Below are 14,056 nucleotides of genomic sequence, written 5' to 3' on the forward strand. Positions count from 1 at the left end.
TTAACTGTTTATGTAACGATATACATGGGGTTTAAAAGACCAGTCAAAATGCTTGTGTTTACGTTCAAAAGTTTGGAAAAAAATTTTTTACATTTGAATGTTTTTGAAAGAAGAATCTTCTGCTCATGTATATGAACATATTTTAAAATGTAATTTATTCCTGTGATGCAAAGCTAAATTTGATCATTATTACTCCAGTCTTCAGTATCACATGATCCTTCAGAAAATACGCCAATACATTCTTATATATATGGTATATATATATTGCTGCTTAATATATATAAATCATAAAAAAACTCATGGAATTGACATTAATTGCTTTTGGAACTTATGCTATTCATCGAAGCTGCATGTCTTCTGGGGGTGGAGACCTGATGTGCATGCCTCACCTGAACCAAACTGACCTTAATGAACTATCTGACACCCTAAAGGGCAACAGCTGTCAGTGTTTGGGTCACCCTAAGCTTGTTTGCTGCTTTTAAAGCTTTTAAATGTGATGTTTTTTTGGAGTAATTGTTTTGGAGGGGTCTTGCAGATTCAATATACGAAGTTTTGGTTTAATTAGGGTAACTAAAATGGTAAGATAAGTGTGGGATAACTTCCAAATTATTGAATCTTTGAGATTTAGCTACAAATGTAAATAATCTAAAATATTTAAATGAATAGGTAGAGTTTTTAACACTATCCTTTTGCATTTCCTCTCCTTCAAGATGAATGCTTGGTTTATGACCTGCTGTTTTGCAGCTTGCTTGTTGTCCGTATCATACAGCGCACCAATGTCTGTGGGTAAGATGTGATCATGTGACTTGGTTTCCAAACTCATGTCATTCAATTATGTTCTTTAGGTTTCTACTGTCAAAAAAAAAGTGTCATTCAATGTGTTAATCTTGCTGTATTTGGGCTCTTCTCAGCTTGGTGTTATCACATGCCTTCATGTAGTAAGTTTTTCTTACATCCTTTTTAATAGATTATTGTTCTATGACTCCTCCACAGAATAAGTCAGTGAGTTTTGCTTTAATGTGCTTCCTGCATCTCAGGTGACGTCACATGGCCCATAATTGCAGAAAAAGACTGTAATGGCACTCAACAGTCTCCAATAGATATCATAACCACCAGTGTCCAGACTAATGCTAATCTGACCCCTTTCAACTTCACTGGCTACGATGACAAAATGACCTTGACTGAGATTAAAAACACTGGCAAGACAAGTGAGTACATGTTCAAATGCATAGAAGACAATAAAACAAGCTGCAAGTCAAGATGACATACAAACATATGCATGTGGTAATTTGGCTAAACTCTTCAGTTAAAATAAAACTTGATCGCAAGAGAATGCATGTGGGAGGTGGTGATCTGCCGGGCTTGTTTGCCAGTAAGCATTTTCATCTCCACTGGGGTAACGGCAGCGCCATGCCTGGATCTGAACACACCGTGGATGGTAGACAATACCCTATGGAGGTATGAAGATTGTACAGACTATACAACTTTTTGCACTTGTACTGTGTCACTCATCATTTGTCTTGCCCATCTCTTTCAGCTGCACATAGTGAATAAGTTTGAACATAACGGGTCCACTACATTGGCCGTTCTTGGTTTCTTCATTGAGGTATGTTTCTTACCAATAAATGGTTTGAGACTATATTTTAATTGAGGTTTTTGTCTTTTGTTGTGAACAGGCCACTGATTACACTGGTGAACCCGAGAGCTGGAAGACCTTGACATCTTACCTGGCAAACATTGCCAATGCAGGCAAGTCCCAGGCTTCAAGTACATCCTTGTTGCTTTTGTTCCATGACTGAAATTCTTTGTGAATTATGTCCTGTTGTCAGATGTGACTGCTTCCTAAAATAATATTTTCTAATGGCCTTCCTGCTTCTCAGGTGATAAAGCATGCATCACTGAATATATCTCTATGGATGATCTGCTTCCTGGAGTGGACAGGACGAAATATTATCGTTATCTTGGCTCTTTGACTACACCAAACTGCAAAGAAGGTGTTGTGTGGACCATCTTTAAAGACCCGGTCAAAGTCAGCCAAGATTTGGTAAGTCTAGAGACTAAAAATGAAGGTTCTTTATTGGCGTTCATGGGTCCATGAAAAGCCTTTAAGATCCATGGTTATTTGGCCAGTTAAAAAGGTTCTTCAGATTAAAATGATCTTCACTAAACCCTTAGGATTTTCACAGTAATGTCATAGAATAACCATTTGTGTTCCCCAAATAACCTTTTATTGATCAATTCTAGTATTAAGAACATTTACACTCAAAAGTGGGTTTCTTCGTGGATACCACAGAAAAGCCTTTATCTTTGAGTGTAAAGAAAAGGGTCATAATTCACAGAAAGGTTCTTTGGGGAGCCAAATAAAGGTCAGACTTTCTTATCAGTTATGTTCTGATATTTCAATATCTTGGGTTTGTTGGTTTTGGGTAGTTTATTTATGGAACATGGAACTTTTTTTTTTTTTTTTTTTTTTTTTGTCTCTTGCACCCCTTTTCTAGATTGACTTATTCAGCACCAGGGTTCACGTCAACAAGGTGACCAACTCTCCCCTAATGGTGGACACGTTCAGGGGTGTACAGCCGGTCAATGGCAGGATCATAACATCACAGGTGGCCGGTAGCACAGCTGCTGATCCTGTATCCCAAATCACATCAAACATGGACATTCTAGACCTCCCTTCTGAGTGTCAAACCCCTGAACCGTACCCTGCATTTGATTTCCCAACTGATGAATTCTGGTAGGATTCAATGTTATGAAGTATGTTTTAAATTATTTTCTGGTAATATTTCAACAAATTGTTAAATGGTGTCCTAGTTTATGTACTGTATGCATTTGTCTCTGTCTAAAATTATATTTACAAGTTACTTCTCAACTAAAGCTCAATAGCGACTGTTTTATGGGTGTGAATTAGTTTTTTTTTTTTTTTTTTTTTTTTTTTTTTATACTGCTGCAAACATGTCTGACGTACACTGTATCGTTTTACTCAATTGCCATTAAGACATTTTGTCAATTTTGCACTTTAGAAGGAAACCACTTAAGCTTTTAGAGTTGTAATGTACAGTAGTTTAAATGTATTGAGTACAGAAGCTAATTGAATTGTTTTTTTTTTTTTTAAACATGTGGTTCTCAATTTGTCAAGTTGCTGTTCTTTAAGTAATTAACTGGTGAGATTTTAAAATTCTCAATTTAGCAGATGTGGTGCTTGTTTTGACTGTCAGTCTCTTATCTAGTCAGCCTTGTTCTCCTCCTGTAGGAATCACTGGTCTGGAGTTTTACTCTGGTTTATGCTTTATGTACAGTATATGCACATGCACAAGGGCTTGGGTCTTATCTTTAAATGGTAATTTTATTTAGTCTTTGCATCAACATGTGACTGCCTTATCAAAACACTGCCTTTCATTCATACTCTTCAACTAATCTGTGAACCTTTTCATTCATTTTTTTTTTTTTAATGTATGTTCTGTTTGGAGAAATAAATAAAAGTCTGTCATGTTCTCAGTCAGGTATAAGTTTCATTTATCTCACAAGCTTCACTTATGAAATGCAACTTTGTAATGCTTTGTGGAGTGGGAAGATTCTCTTCTGAGAGTGATGGCACAACCTAGAATCAGGAAATATTGTCTGTAAGATGGTCTCTTTGTGCTGGTAAAAAGTCTTTCCAAAAAAAAAATCATGATATATAAGTACCATGATTTTATTTATTTTTGTGAGGGATATTAAACAATTTTCCTTCAATCACGATTTGTATTTGAGTGAATTCATTTTTATCCTAATAAAAAGTTTAGCTGAGTATTAAGTTTCTAAGCCTGTTAATAAAACAGTAATGTTAAGTTTTAAACACGTTTTATCAGATTTTTTTAAAATCAGAGTTTGACTATGAACAAACACATCATCATTGTCAGATATACATTTTATTGGTATGGTAAATTAAGTATATTGACCAAATATTAAGTGAATTAATCTGGGTGATGTAGGTGATTAACTAACAACTAACGAAAGTATGTTATAAAATAACATTTTACAAGATAACCTCAATATTCATTTGTTCAAAGAAATTCAAACAGATTTGTAATTACTTGGTGTGAAAATGATTGACTTTTTTCATTTGAGCAATTCTATTAATTTTTGTTAATATTTAAATCTCAAACAGACTCCAGCAACCCACCACTCAGCTTTCATTAATACATTAATTTTCATTAATCACCTGTGCCATTTATTATAAAATGGCCCTGAACTTTTAGTTTCTCTACACATTCTCTAAGAACAGGAAACTTTTTATGCGTTTTGGCAGTTCATTTACATGAGAACGATTCTATTATCGTCTTTGTGTAAACTACAAAAACACACATTTTTTAAAACGCTGGCGTCATGCTTATTACGAGTTCAGTCTATAGTTGCATAGTGTTTCTTGAGTAACATCAACTACTGCCATTTTTAGTCGTTTTCGAGGATCCATGTGAATGGGATCATTTTGACAACGTTGTCATCTGTAAGCGGAAAAACTCAAAAGAAAATATGTTAAGTTTTTAATAGCCTACATCGTTGTTGTGTAAATGTACCCTTAGTGGTTTTCCAATAAGCTACTTTAACTTTACTTGAGTCAATATCCATAAAATTATATTTACTTATGGTTAAATATGATGATTGAATACCTAATACAACGCAGAGTTTCATAAAAATGAATACTCATAAGTTTGTTACATCTGACATGCATGAAAGAAACTGGACATACATTTACCTGTCTGGGGGTGGAGTGTAATAGCTGACATCATAAAACACCTGAACCAAATGGACCTTAATCACACCTGGTACCACCTGTCTCAATTAAATCATTTCATTGCACATTCATCATTGCACATTTCAAGACTTTAAAAGTCTTTGAGAATAAAGCTTTCTTACACAGTAGGTTTCCAACAGGGTTTTGCAGTGTCCACACAGGACAATCTCAGGTTTTGGCTCTAATCAGAAGATAGGCAGCAAGTGCAATATTTAAGGACTGGTGAAGTTACTTTAACTGACTAACATGGTAAGATAAAGCATTCATAAAAATGTAGTGTGAAAATAAACACAACAAGTGTAATTTTTGTAATGCTTGAATGTTATTGATTTATTCTGGGAAAGAACTTTTCTTTGATGAATCCATTTAGTTGAAAATGACATAACAGAACTGAGTGTTTGCATTACTTCTGATGTCTTTTAGATGAATGCTTTCATGGCCGGCCTTGCTTGTCTGTGGCTGATGGTGCACACTGCATCCTCTGTGTGTAAGTGTTTGTTTGTCATTCTTCTGATTAATGTCACTGTAGATTATGTCATGTTTCAAACATTAATGTCCATTTGCCTTATTTTTTTAGCGTGGTGCTATAACAGGCCATCCTGCAGTAAGTTCCCCCATACCTTAACTTAAATTAATGATGTGTAAGCCTATAGCTGCAACAAACCTATTTACATTGTTTAAAATGTTGTGTTCAGTTATGCAATCCGAACAAGTTAACAAAATACTTCACTGTTAACAGGGTGAGGATGTTTAAGTTGCATATGTGTATTTCAGGTGATGCCACTTGGTCCAGAATTGCAAGTAAAGACTGTAATGGCACTCAACAGTCTCCAATAAACATCATATCCGCCAATGTCCGAGCTAATGCTAATCTGACCTCTTTCAACTTCATTGGCTACGATGACAAAACGACCTTGACTGAGATTAAAAACACTGGCAAGACAAGTGAGTAGATCTCTTTATTATCTTAAAATGTTTTATTAGTTATGTGCAATACATTTTTTTTTTTCGGGGGGGGTGTTTCCCGAAGCCAACTAAAGTTCTGTCGTTACCAACACAATTCAGCTAAAGTTCTAGAGATGTTTTTATTTTTTAAAGTTAAATTTTATTGCTGTGTTTTTAGAATGCGGTGTCATGCAAAAGATAAACTGGCTCGGAACAGAATCTCACTGTTGATTTGTTGTGGTTTTACTCTTCAGTTAAAGTTACACTTGATCGCAAGAGAATGCATGTGGAAGGTGGTGATCTGCCAGGCTTGTTTACCAGCAAGAATTTTCATCTCCACTGGGGTAACGGCAGCGCCATGCCTGGATCTGAACACACCGTGGATGGCAAACGATACCCTATGGAGGTATGAATAAAGTGTAATACAATAAAGCTTTTTTTTTATTACTGATCTTATGAAAGGTTTTGCGTCTCAGTTGCATGTCGTAAATGCGGCTGAACATAATGGCAGCAAGTCTGGTGATCCAGAAATGGCAGTTCTTGGTGTCTTTATTGAGGTAAGTTGCCTTTCCCTCTCTCATATTTAGAGAAACTATTTCAACCGAATGTGTAATTGAAATGTCACCCACAGGCCACTAATGACATTGGGAAACCGACGAGCTGGAAGAACTTAACATCTTATCTTAAGAAAATTGCAAATGCAGGTTTGGCCATGATCCTAGAGTATGAGGAAAGTGGTTGTGAAAAATATGCTGGTAATGTATTAATTTTTGTCTAAGGTGATGCAACACCCATTTCCCACAATATCTCCATGAATGATCTGCTTCCTGGAGTGGACAGGACGAAATATTACCGCTATATGGGCTCTTTGACTACACCAAACTGCACTGAAGGTGTTGTGTGGACCATCTTTAAAGATCCTGTCAAAGTCAGCCAAGATTTGGTAAGTCTATACACAAATATTTAGACTTTTCTTTGATTTGCACAGTTTCCATCCAGGGGTGAGTTTCCTGTACAAGACCTATCTCGCTGCATCATTAAAGAAATCGACTAGCTAGTCACGGCTGTTTCTCAAATTGGCCGTTCAACCATGTTGGTTAGTCCTGCACAGAGTAAATAAATTAAATTATTGCATTAAATTAATAATTATTGCATTCTAAATAAAATATAGATTGTAGTGAATGTCAGCTTGCTTTTGCTCAGGATAAGGATTTGAGTCCACAGGTTATGCATACAAGAAGCTCCACTTCTAACCACCAAACTTTGCAATGCTGTTTGCGAATGTTCGTTAGAACCATGGTTTCAGGAAACACAGACTTGTGGAACTATACAGATAATGAGAGAACTTGCGCCCATAGTTGGCAAACAATGCTTTCGGGAAATGCACCCCAAATTCGGTCTTTCTAAGCCCCTCCTTTTCACTCTGATTGGTCAGATGGCCTAGTCTGTTATTAATCTACTGCTTTACAACGTCTCGTAAACTAAAAAAAACTACTACCATATCTGAATTTCAGCTCCGGAGGCTTCCTCAGCACTTAATGCACAGTGATACGAATAGTAACTGTGTTGGTTTTTCTGTATCAATTCCAGCGCAAGTCCTTTGAAATGCATGCAAAGTGGATTCTCAGTGCTGAAAACAGCGTCTTCACTACGTTGAAAACACGAACAAAACTCTTCCAGTCTCCGCTACAACTACAGTGTTTGAGGGCGGGTCAAAGTAGACATTGTTCGAGGGGAGCCAATGAAGACCATAGGCTGGCATTATGCAAATTTGTTACATAAGATTCATGAGACATTCTTATACTGCCAATCCCATCGTACGTTGATAGATGTGGCGGCTAATCACAATCATCATTTGAATATCACACCCCTAAAAATTCATGGATAAGAAGCCTTGCCCCTTTGCGGCGTGGAGAAACATAATCCGGCCAAGAAGTAATCATGAAAGAAATGTATCTTAATCAGACACCTGTTAACCTCGTAATTGCAAACGATTATAGTAAATATGCATTTTAAATACCGTAAATAAAACTCCACTTTTTCAAACTTTATTAACTGTAGCCTAGGCTTCTTGACGTTCTAATATTAACGTTTAATGATCAATTGAGCTTCATTTGTCGGTCAGGAAATTAATATTAAACAAAATGCTCATAACAGTTCACCAGTAGATTCACTATTCGCAAGTTCAGGCCTACACGAGCTGAGTCAATATTAATAACTGCCAAAAAAGGCCATACGTCCTGTCATTTGTTTCATAAATGAGGCCCAATAACTAAGCAATTTGATTAGCTTAACAGCTTTAGTCCTTTTGTTTAAATCTCGTTTTAATGCGAGTACCATATTTACTGTGCGTAATCTTTCTAGCTCACTGCAGTGTGCAACAAGTCTCGCGCTTGTCTCTCATTAGCAATTGCTCCAACGGCCTTGTTTCCGCTCCTTTCGTAATGTTAATCTTACAATAAATTCATACATCAATGAATATGATTTCTGCCCGAGTCCCATCGTATTCTCCATAGACATGATGGTATCCTCCACCAGCTGTAGAGGTGAAGATGACAACTCCCATGCTTACTTTGACTAAATGACCTCTAGTGGTGCAAAATTACATAGTGTGCCTTAAGAAGTGTAATATTGTCTTTGGTATAACTGACTCTGCATCTGCATCACAATAAGTTTATTTAGCTGTAGTCCAAATGAATATATTTTTACGTACAATTCATTTTTCTTAAAATAAATTCTTAATTTAGGCCTCAATTCTTGACACTTTTCTCAATCTTCAGCTTTTAAAGGGGGGGTACAATGGTGTTTCATGTATTCAGAGTTGTTTACAGTGTTAAAGAGATGGATTCTCATGCTAATAATGGCCAAAGTTTGAAAAGTTATTTTGAACGAATAACAGAGAATTTCTGTGCTGAAAATCATACTTCCGGGTTGCAACACGTTTCGGCTGGTTTTTTTCTATCGTAGATCTAATGACGTAGACCAGAGTGGAACTCCTTATATGAGCTTTGCTCTCGGAAAAGCGCGTTCACGCACACGTCGACCAGAGGAGAGAAAGACCGCGCTCATTGACGCGCTACTACCGGTAATCATCATCAGCAGCGCTAAATAGGAATGGTTGATGTCAAGAATGTCTCCAAAAAAGTGTGTTTTGGGATGTGAGGGAGGGAAGTTTACCTTGTTCAGCTTCCCAAAGAAACCAGTGTTACTGGAACAGTGGATGCAGTTTGTATTTCCGGGACAGCAAAGGAGTTCGGCAAGCGCGGTTTTGTGTTCTGGTCATTTCAGTGACGAATGTTTTATTAACAAGGCCCAGGCCGTCGCTGGATTTGCAAACCGGTTGCAATTAAAACCTGGCGCGGCCCCAGTGATAAAACACCCCATTCATGTAAGTACAACGGTATCACGCGCTCCCGCTTGACTCTATAGCTCCGCCCACGCCCAGAATCAAGGACCTCGGCTTTTTCCGGATAGAATCGGAAAGCTGTATTTTTATTTTATAAATATGATGAAACTAAAGACTTTTTGGAGATATGAAGGACACACTATTACTCTATAGGTACTCAAGATTAACATGAGATTGACTGAAACTAAGTATTTTACCCCCCCTTTAAACTGCTTTTGTAATTTCTAGATTGACCTCTTCACTAAGACGGTCTACATCAACAAGACCAACAATTCTTCTCTGATGACCAACACTTTCCGGGGTGTTCAGTCCATCAATGGCAGGATTGTGATGTCACAGGTAGCAGGTGCCAAAACTTCTGGCCTACTCAAACCACCAACATCAACCACAAAACCAACATCAACCACAAAACCAACATCAACCACAAAACCAACATCAACCACAAAACCAACATCAACCACCAAACCAACTACACCATCAACCACAAAACCAACATCAATGGCAAAAAATACTACATCTACAGCAACAAACCCATCCCAGGCTCTCGTGCGCCCACTGAGTCTCGTACTCCTGTACTGCATCTTACCTTTGTTCTAAAACCGGCCGACAAAATAAAGATACTTTTGAATATATGTCTTTATAGTAGACCTGATGGTATAATATTCCCTTTACATTTTTTACAGATGTAAAAAAAAAAAAAAAAAATGCACATTTATATTATCCATGTAAATCTTGTCTGTTTTAATGCATGGTTATTGTCAAGGTTTAATATTGCTGTGGAAAGATTTCAGTGTTTTTCATCTGAATGCTAGTTCCCTCGCTCAGCTTGTTTCCTGCAACGGTTTCATACGGAAGTGTGGATGTCTCCAAGTTGTGCACTGAAGATTTTGAGCATTTGGTTGTGGTGTTTTATAGAAGTGTTTGATTTGGTGCACAGTTTTGAAAAACATTTGAGCATGTGTTTGGACTTTTAAATGCACTTATTTTAATGACTAGTGTCAGCTTTGCAGTTTGAAATGGAAAGTAAGCAGTGAATGTAGGCAACGGGCTGAGGGTGAAGGACATTACATTGATTTAAACCTGGCTTTAGGAGGAAAACCTGTAAATCCGTCTCCACAGAAAGGTAAAACTGTATCTGATTCTTTTGATTTCACTCATGGCTATTTTGTAGGTCTTCACTAAAGTTTGTATTTGTTTGTACACCAGGCTGATCTCATGAGATGCGTCTCTATAGCACACATTGTATTCATCGTGCAATTTATACAATGTGTGCTTTAGAGACTCATTTCATGAGATTGGGTTAGTACAAAGTTTTTTTTTGTTTTCCCCGATCCCATCTACAAAGTGTCAGTCTAATGTGAATGTTTGTCAAAACACTTCAGTGCTGTATTCAACCAATCATTTGAGCTTTTTACTCCTTGCTTTTTTAATGCATATTACAATTGTCTTGAGGGGAAAAAAAAAATAAAGTTATTAATTGTATAAAACTTATCGTTTTACACTTGTGCATTTTGTCTTTGCCAAAGTTATTTTAACTGCAGATGATTGGATTGAGTCCACATCAATCTTGTGGTTTTGATTGGTCTTTGTAAGATATAATGGTCTAGAACCATTTCAGAATGTATAATATTCGTGCTAGGGAGATATAGCAGTAGACTAGCATACATAAGGTTACATTGTCATTTGACCTTTTATTGTAATTTGTTATGGTGTTTTAAGGGAAGGTGAGTGAGCCTCTAAAAAGCCTCTTTTTTTTTTTTTAAGATTCTTGATGTAGAGTTCAGAAACTCATCATTTATGACCGGTGGCTGTTAAGTACAGTAAATTGCCTTTATTGATGAATGGCTCTAAACATTAAAAATGGTGACAGATCCACCTACGCGTTGCGGCTACATGCCTTCGTCAGGGTGTGTAACCAACAGCATTTCAGGTTTGTTTTTAACAACAGTTAATCAAATTAAAAACACCTTTAATTTGATTAATTAACTGTTGTTAAAAACAAACCTGAAATGCTGTTGGTTACACACCCTGACGAAGGCATGTAGCCGCAACGCGTAGGTGGATCTGTCACCATTTTTAATGTTTAGAGCCATTCATCAAAGGCTTTTTAACTTTTTTTTCACATTTCGAGTGCCTTGGAGTTCCTAATTTAACTAACTAGATTCTGTATCCCATCCAAAGAGCACCGAGATTTTTACACCCTGAAGCAGCACTTCTATTTGCATTCTTTGCTTTGATACAGTAAATTGCAGTTAGCAACTTACTGTTTGCACTCGCACTCTTGCGCACGTGAAGTAGCCTACATGGGGTAAAAAAAATTGGAAATACCTTTTGAAGCTATACTTAGTCCACACAGTCCTCAGAGGATGTAGGCTAATTATATTACACTTATGACTGTGTAATTATATAAAGTAGCCTACATTTTAATACTATACAGATCTGGATATTTTAGACTTTAGTTTGAATGAATTGCTCTTTACAAGATACTGATGTAACAAAATAGATTAGCTGTTTTGGCATTATCATGAAGATTATGCTGCGTTAACACCATGTTGTAATTACCAAAAAAGAAATAAACCATTATGGTAATTGTCATCAAACATGTTTTAGCGGTGTTCACGTCATCGCATGGAGGAAAGGCTCTAAAGTGTGCTTATGTCATACTTTAGATTTTTCCCTGCTAAAAAAGACTTAAAAAATAAAAAATTAGTTTAAAGACTACCTAGGAAGTCAGGGACAGGTTTCATGTTCTAAGTTTTGTTACAAGCTGTTCACACATTGGCAATAAAGCGGAGTACATGGAAATTCTTATTAAGGACATTTCTAGTGATCATTTGATATTTTCAAATGTTTTAATGTGCAGATGTTTTAAACTGACCAATAAAACTATGGCCCATCTTCTAAAATGTCTCAAGACTGCAACCCAAATGACATAACAATGGAGTCTGTCTAGTATAGGATTTGTGCAAGTTAATTTGCATGGTGTTCTACATCTTATCATAAAAATATGAAATGCATTTTCTTTTTGGAATTTTCAGTTTATACTACAAAGGCATATAATGGTGCATTGGGTACACAATTTTCAAATCGTGTCAAGACAAATAGATAACATTTGAAATGAGATGTGTGGGTGTGGAACATAAAGGTTACTTGAAATATTAAATTTCCCTCCCATGTGGCTCAAATGGGTTGGCCTTTGCATTAACTAACTTTGCCAGCTGATGTTTCATATGGCCACATTATTTCTGCAGGTCGAAACTCATTACAAAAGAGGAAAATGTTTCTAAGCACATGTGGGCAATTTGATTATTCCACACCATCAGTGATGTCCCCTGTGATGTCTTTTGTATGCCTTTGTATTAATACAGTAGTGACCTTTGAGGCTGACCATAGTTACACTATCAACTGATACTGTATCAGTCAACAAAGAATGCTTTATGTGCAACCTGTGGATTGACGGATCCAGATCCCTACAAATGCATTTAGGTGATAATGTTTATTCTGTCAGTAACTCTCCCTCATGTTTAAGCAGTTTTTATGTTATGTAAGGGTTGCTTGCTTTCTCATGATAGCATGAAGTTCCAATATATATATATTTGCTTATTAAATATATTGAACAATATAAAACATATACTTTTCATTGTGTGGCCAATAGGTAACATATGGGCTTGAGATGGGCTCAATTGACAGCTATTTAATCAACACTTTGAAGGCCCAGAAAGATAGGAAAGACATTGTTAAAGTCCATGTGACTACAGTGGTTCAACTTTAATTTTATGAAGCGACAAGAATTTGAATCATCAAAAATATCTTCATTTGTGTTCCGGAGATGAACGGAGGTCTTACGACAGGAGGGTGAGTAATTAATGACAGAATTTTCATTTTTGGGGGAACTATCCCTTTATCCCCCACACTGGGACTAATTCAGATATGGCTGACATTAGCCCCACCATGAAATGTTGGTTGGGCTAAGAAAGTGAAAGTAAAATTGTGTGTGTGAGAGAGAGGGAGATGAGGAGAGAGAAAAAAACACAATTTACAAAGACAGTGGACTCATATGACTGTGAATGGGAGAAGTGCATACGTATATGGCATACCTACGACATGAGCACAAGTTTGTCAAAATCCTAAAAAAAATCCCATGAATTAGTTTGACCTTTAAAAAAAGCCGCAAGCTATCCACATTCTTCCAATACTCCACATTCTACTGCTTCTGAAACAACTTTTTTATGACTTAGTTCCTAACAGTTCTCGAAAGGCTACATTCTTCCAAGCTTGATTTTCCACCTCTGTAAAGAACATTTTAATAATGCAGAGGTTACAGTTTCAAAAAGAATGTAAAAAGTAGCCCATTATTCATATAGTCAACATGAGCTGTGATTGCTTTTTGTGAGTGACAGAATCAAATGTAAGTGGTTATTAACTGACATGTATAGTTCAATGATTTCCAATTCCTCAAGTTATTCTTTTGTCTCTCTCTTTCAATGATTCATTTGATCCAGTGTGGCCAAATGAATACAAACTTGTTTAATATAATCTAAAACCTGAATATGAACTCTAAAATAAGTATAAATGTCACACACAGAGAATCAGAACATGACTCATGGCCCAGATGATTGTTTTTTTTCCACACAGGTTGTACAGGTCCAGCGCTCAGTTTCACAGAGGATTTCTTTGTGTGAAGTTTCGTCCAAATATGTCCTTGATTGAAATTCAAGCTCATTTTCAGTTGAGACCTATTAATTAAACTGTAAAGATCTCGATTGAAGAACAAAGATGGGATTTACTCCAAGTGTTTATTAGATTCAATTCATCAATCGAGAGTGTTTACAACAATAAATGAAGTGTATTGTTACACAATTCTTTACCTCAAACATATCTGAAAGGTAATCCAGGGGGTGTGAGTTTCAGGTGTGCTGATTGTTGAA

At 36.5% G+C, this 14,056-nt stretch overlaps 1 protein-coding gene across 1 annotated transcript; it reads left to right on the forward strand.

Moving 5' to 3' along the window:
* The first annotated feature begins 451 nt into the window (after positions 1–451).
* LOC306989043 (uncharacterized protein) lies at positions 452–10,611 on the forward strand. Its single transcript, XM_079594362.1, has 18 exons — positions 452–578; positions 711–786; positions 912–938; positions 1,038–1,208; positions 1,307–1,458; positions 1,538–1,606; positions 1,677–1,749; positions 1,881–2,044; positions 2,499–2,737; positions 3,500–3,503; positions 5,201–5,264; positions 5,355–5,381; positions 5,552–5,722; positions 5,977–6,128; positions 6,199–6,279; positions 6,354–6,426; positions 6,502–6,665; positions 9,357–10,611. Exons 1-18 carry the CDS (start codon positions 576–578, stop codon positions 9,723–9,725), a joined length of 2,079 nt encoding a protein of 692 aa, XP_079450488.1. The 5' UTR covers positions 452–575; the 3' UTR covers positions 9,726–10,611.
* Positions 10,612–14,056: the final 3,445 nt, after the last annotated feature.

This window comes from Phoxinus phoxinus, assembly GCF_949152265.1.
Source record: "Phoxinus phoxinus genome assembly, chromosome: 21".
Taxonomy (NCBI): domain Eukaryota; kingdom Metazoa; phylum Chordata; class Actinopteri; order Cypriniformes; family Leuciscidae; genus Phoxinus; species Phoxinus phoxinus.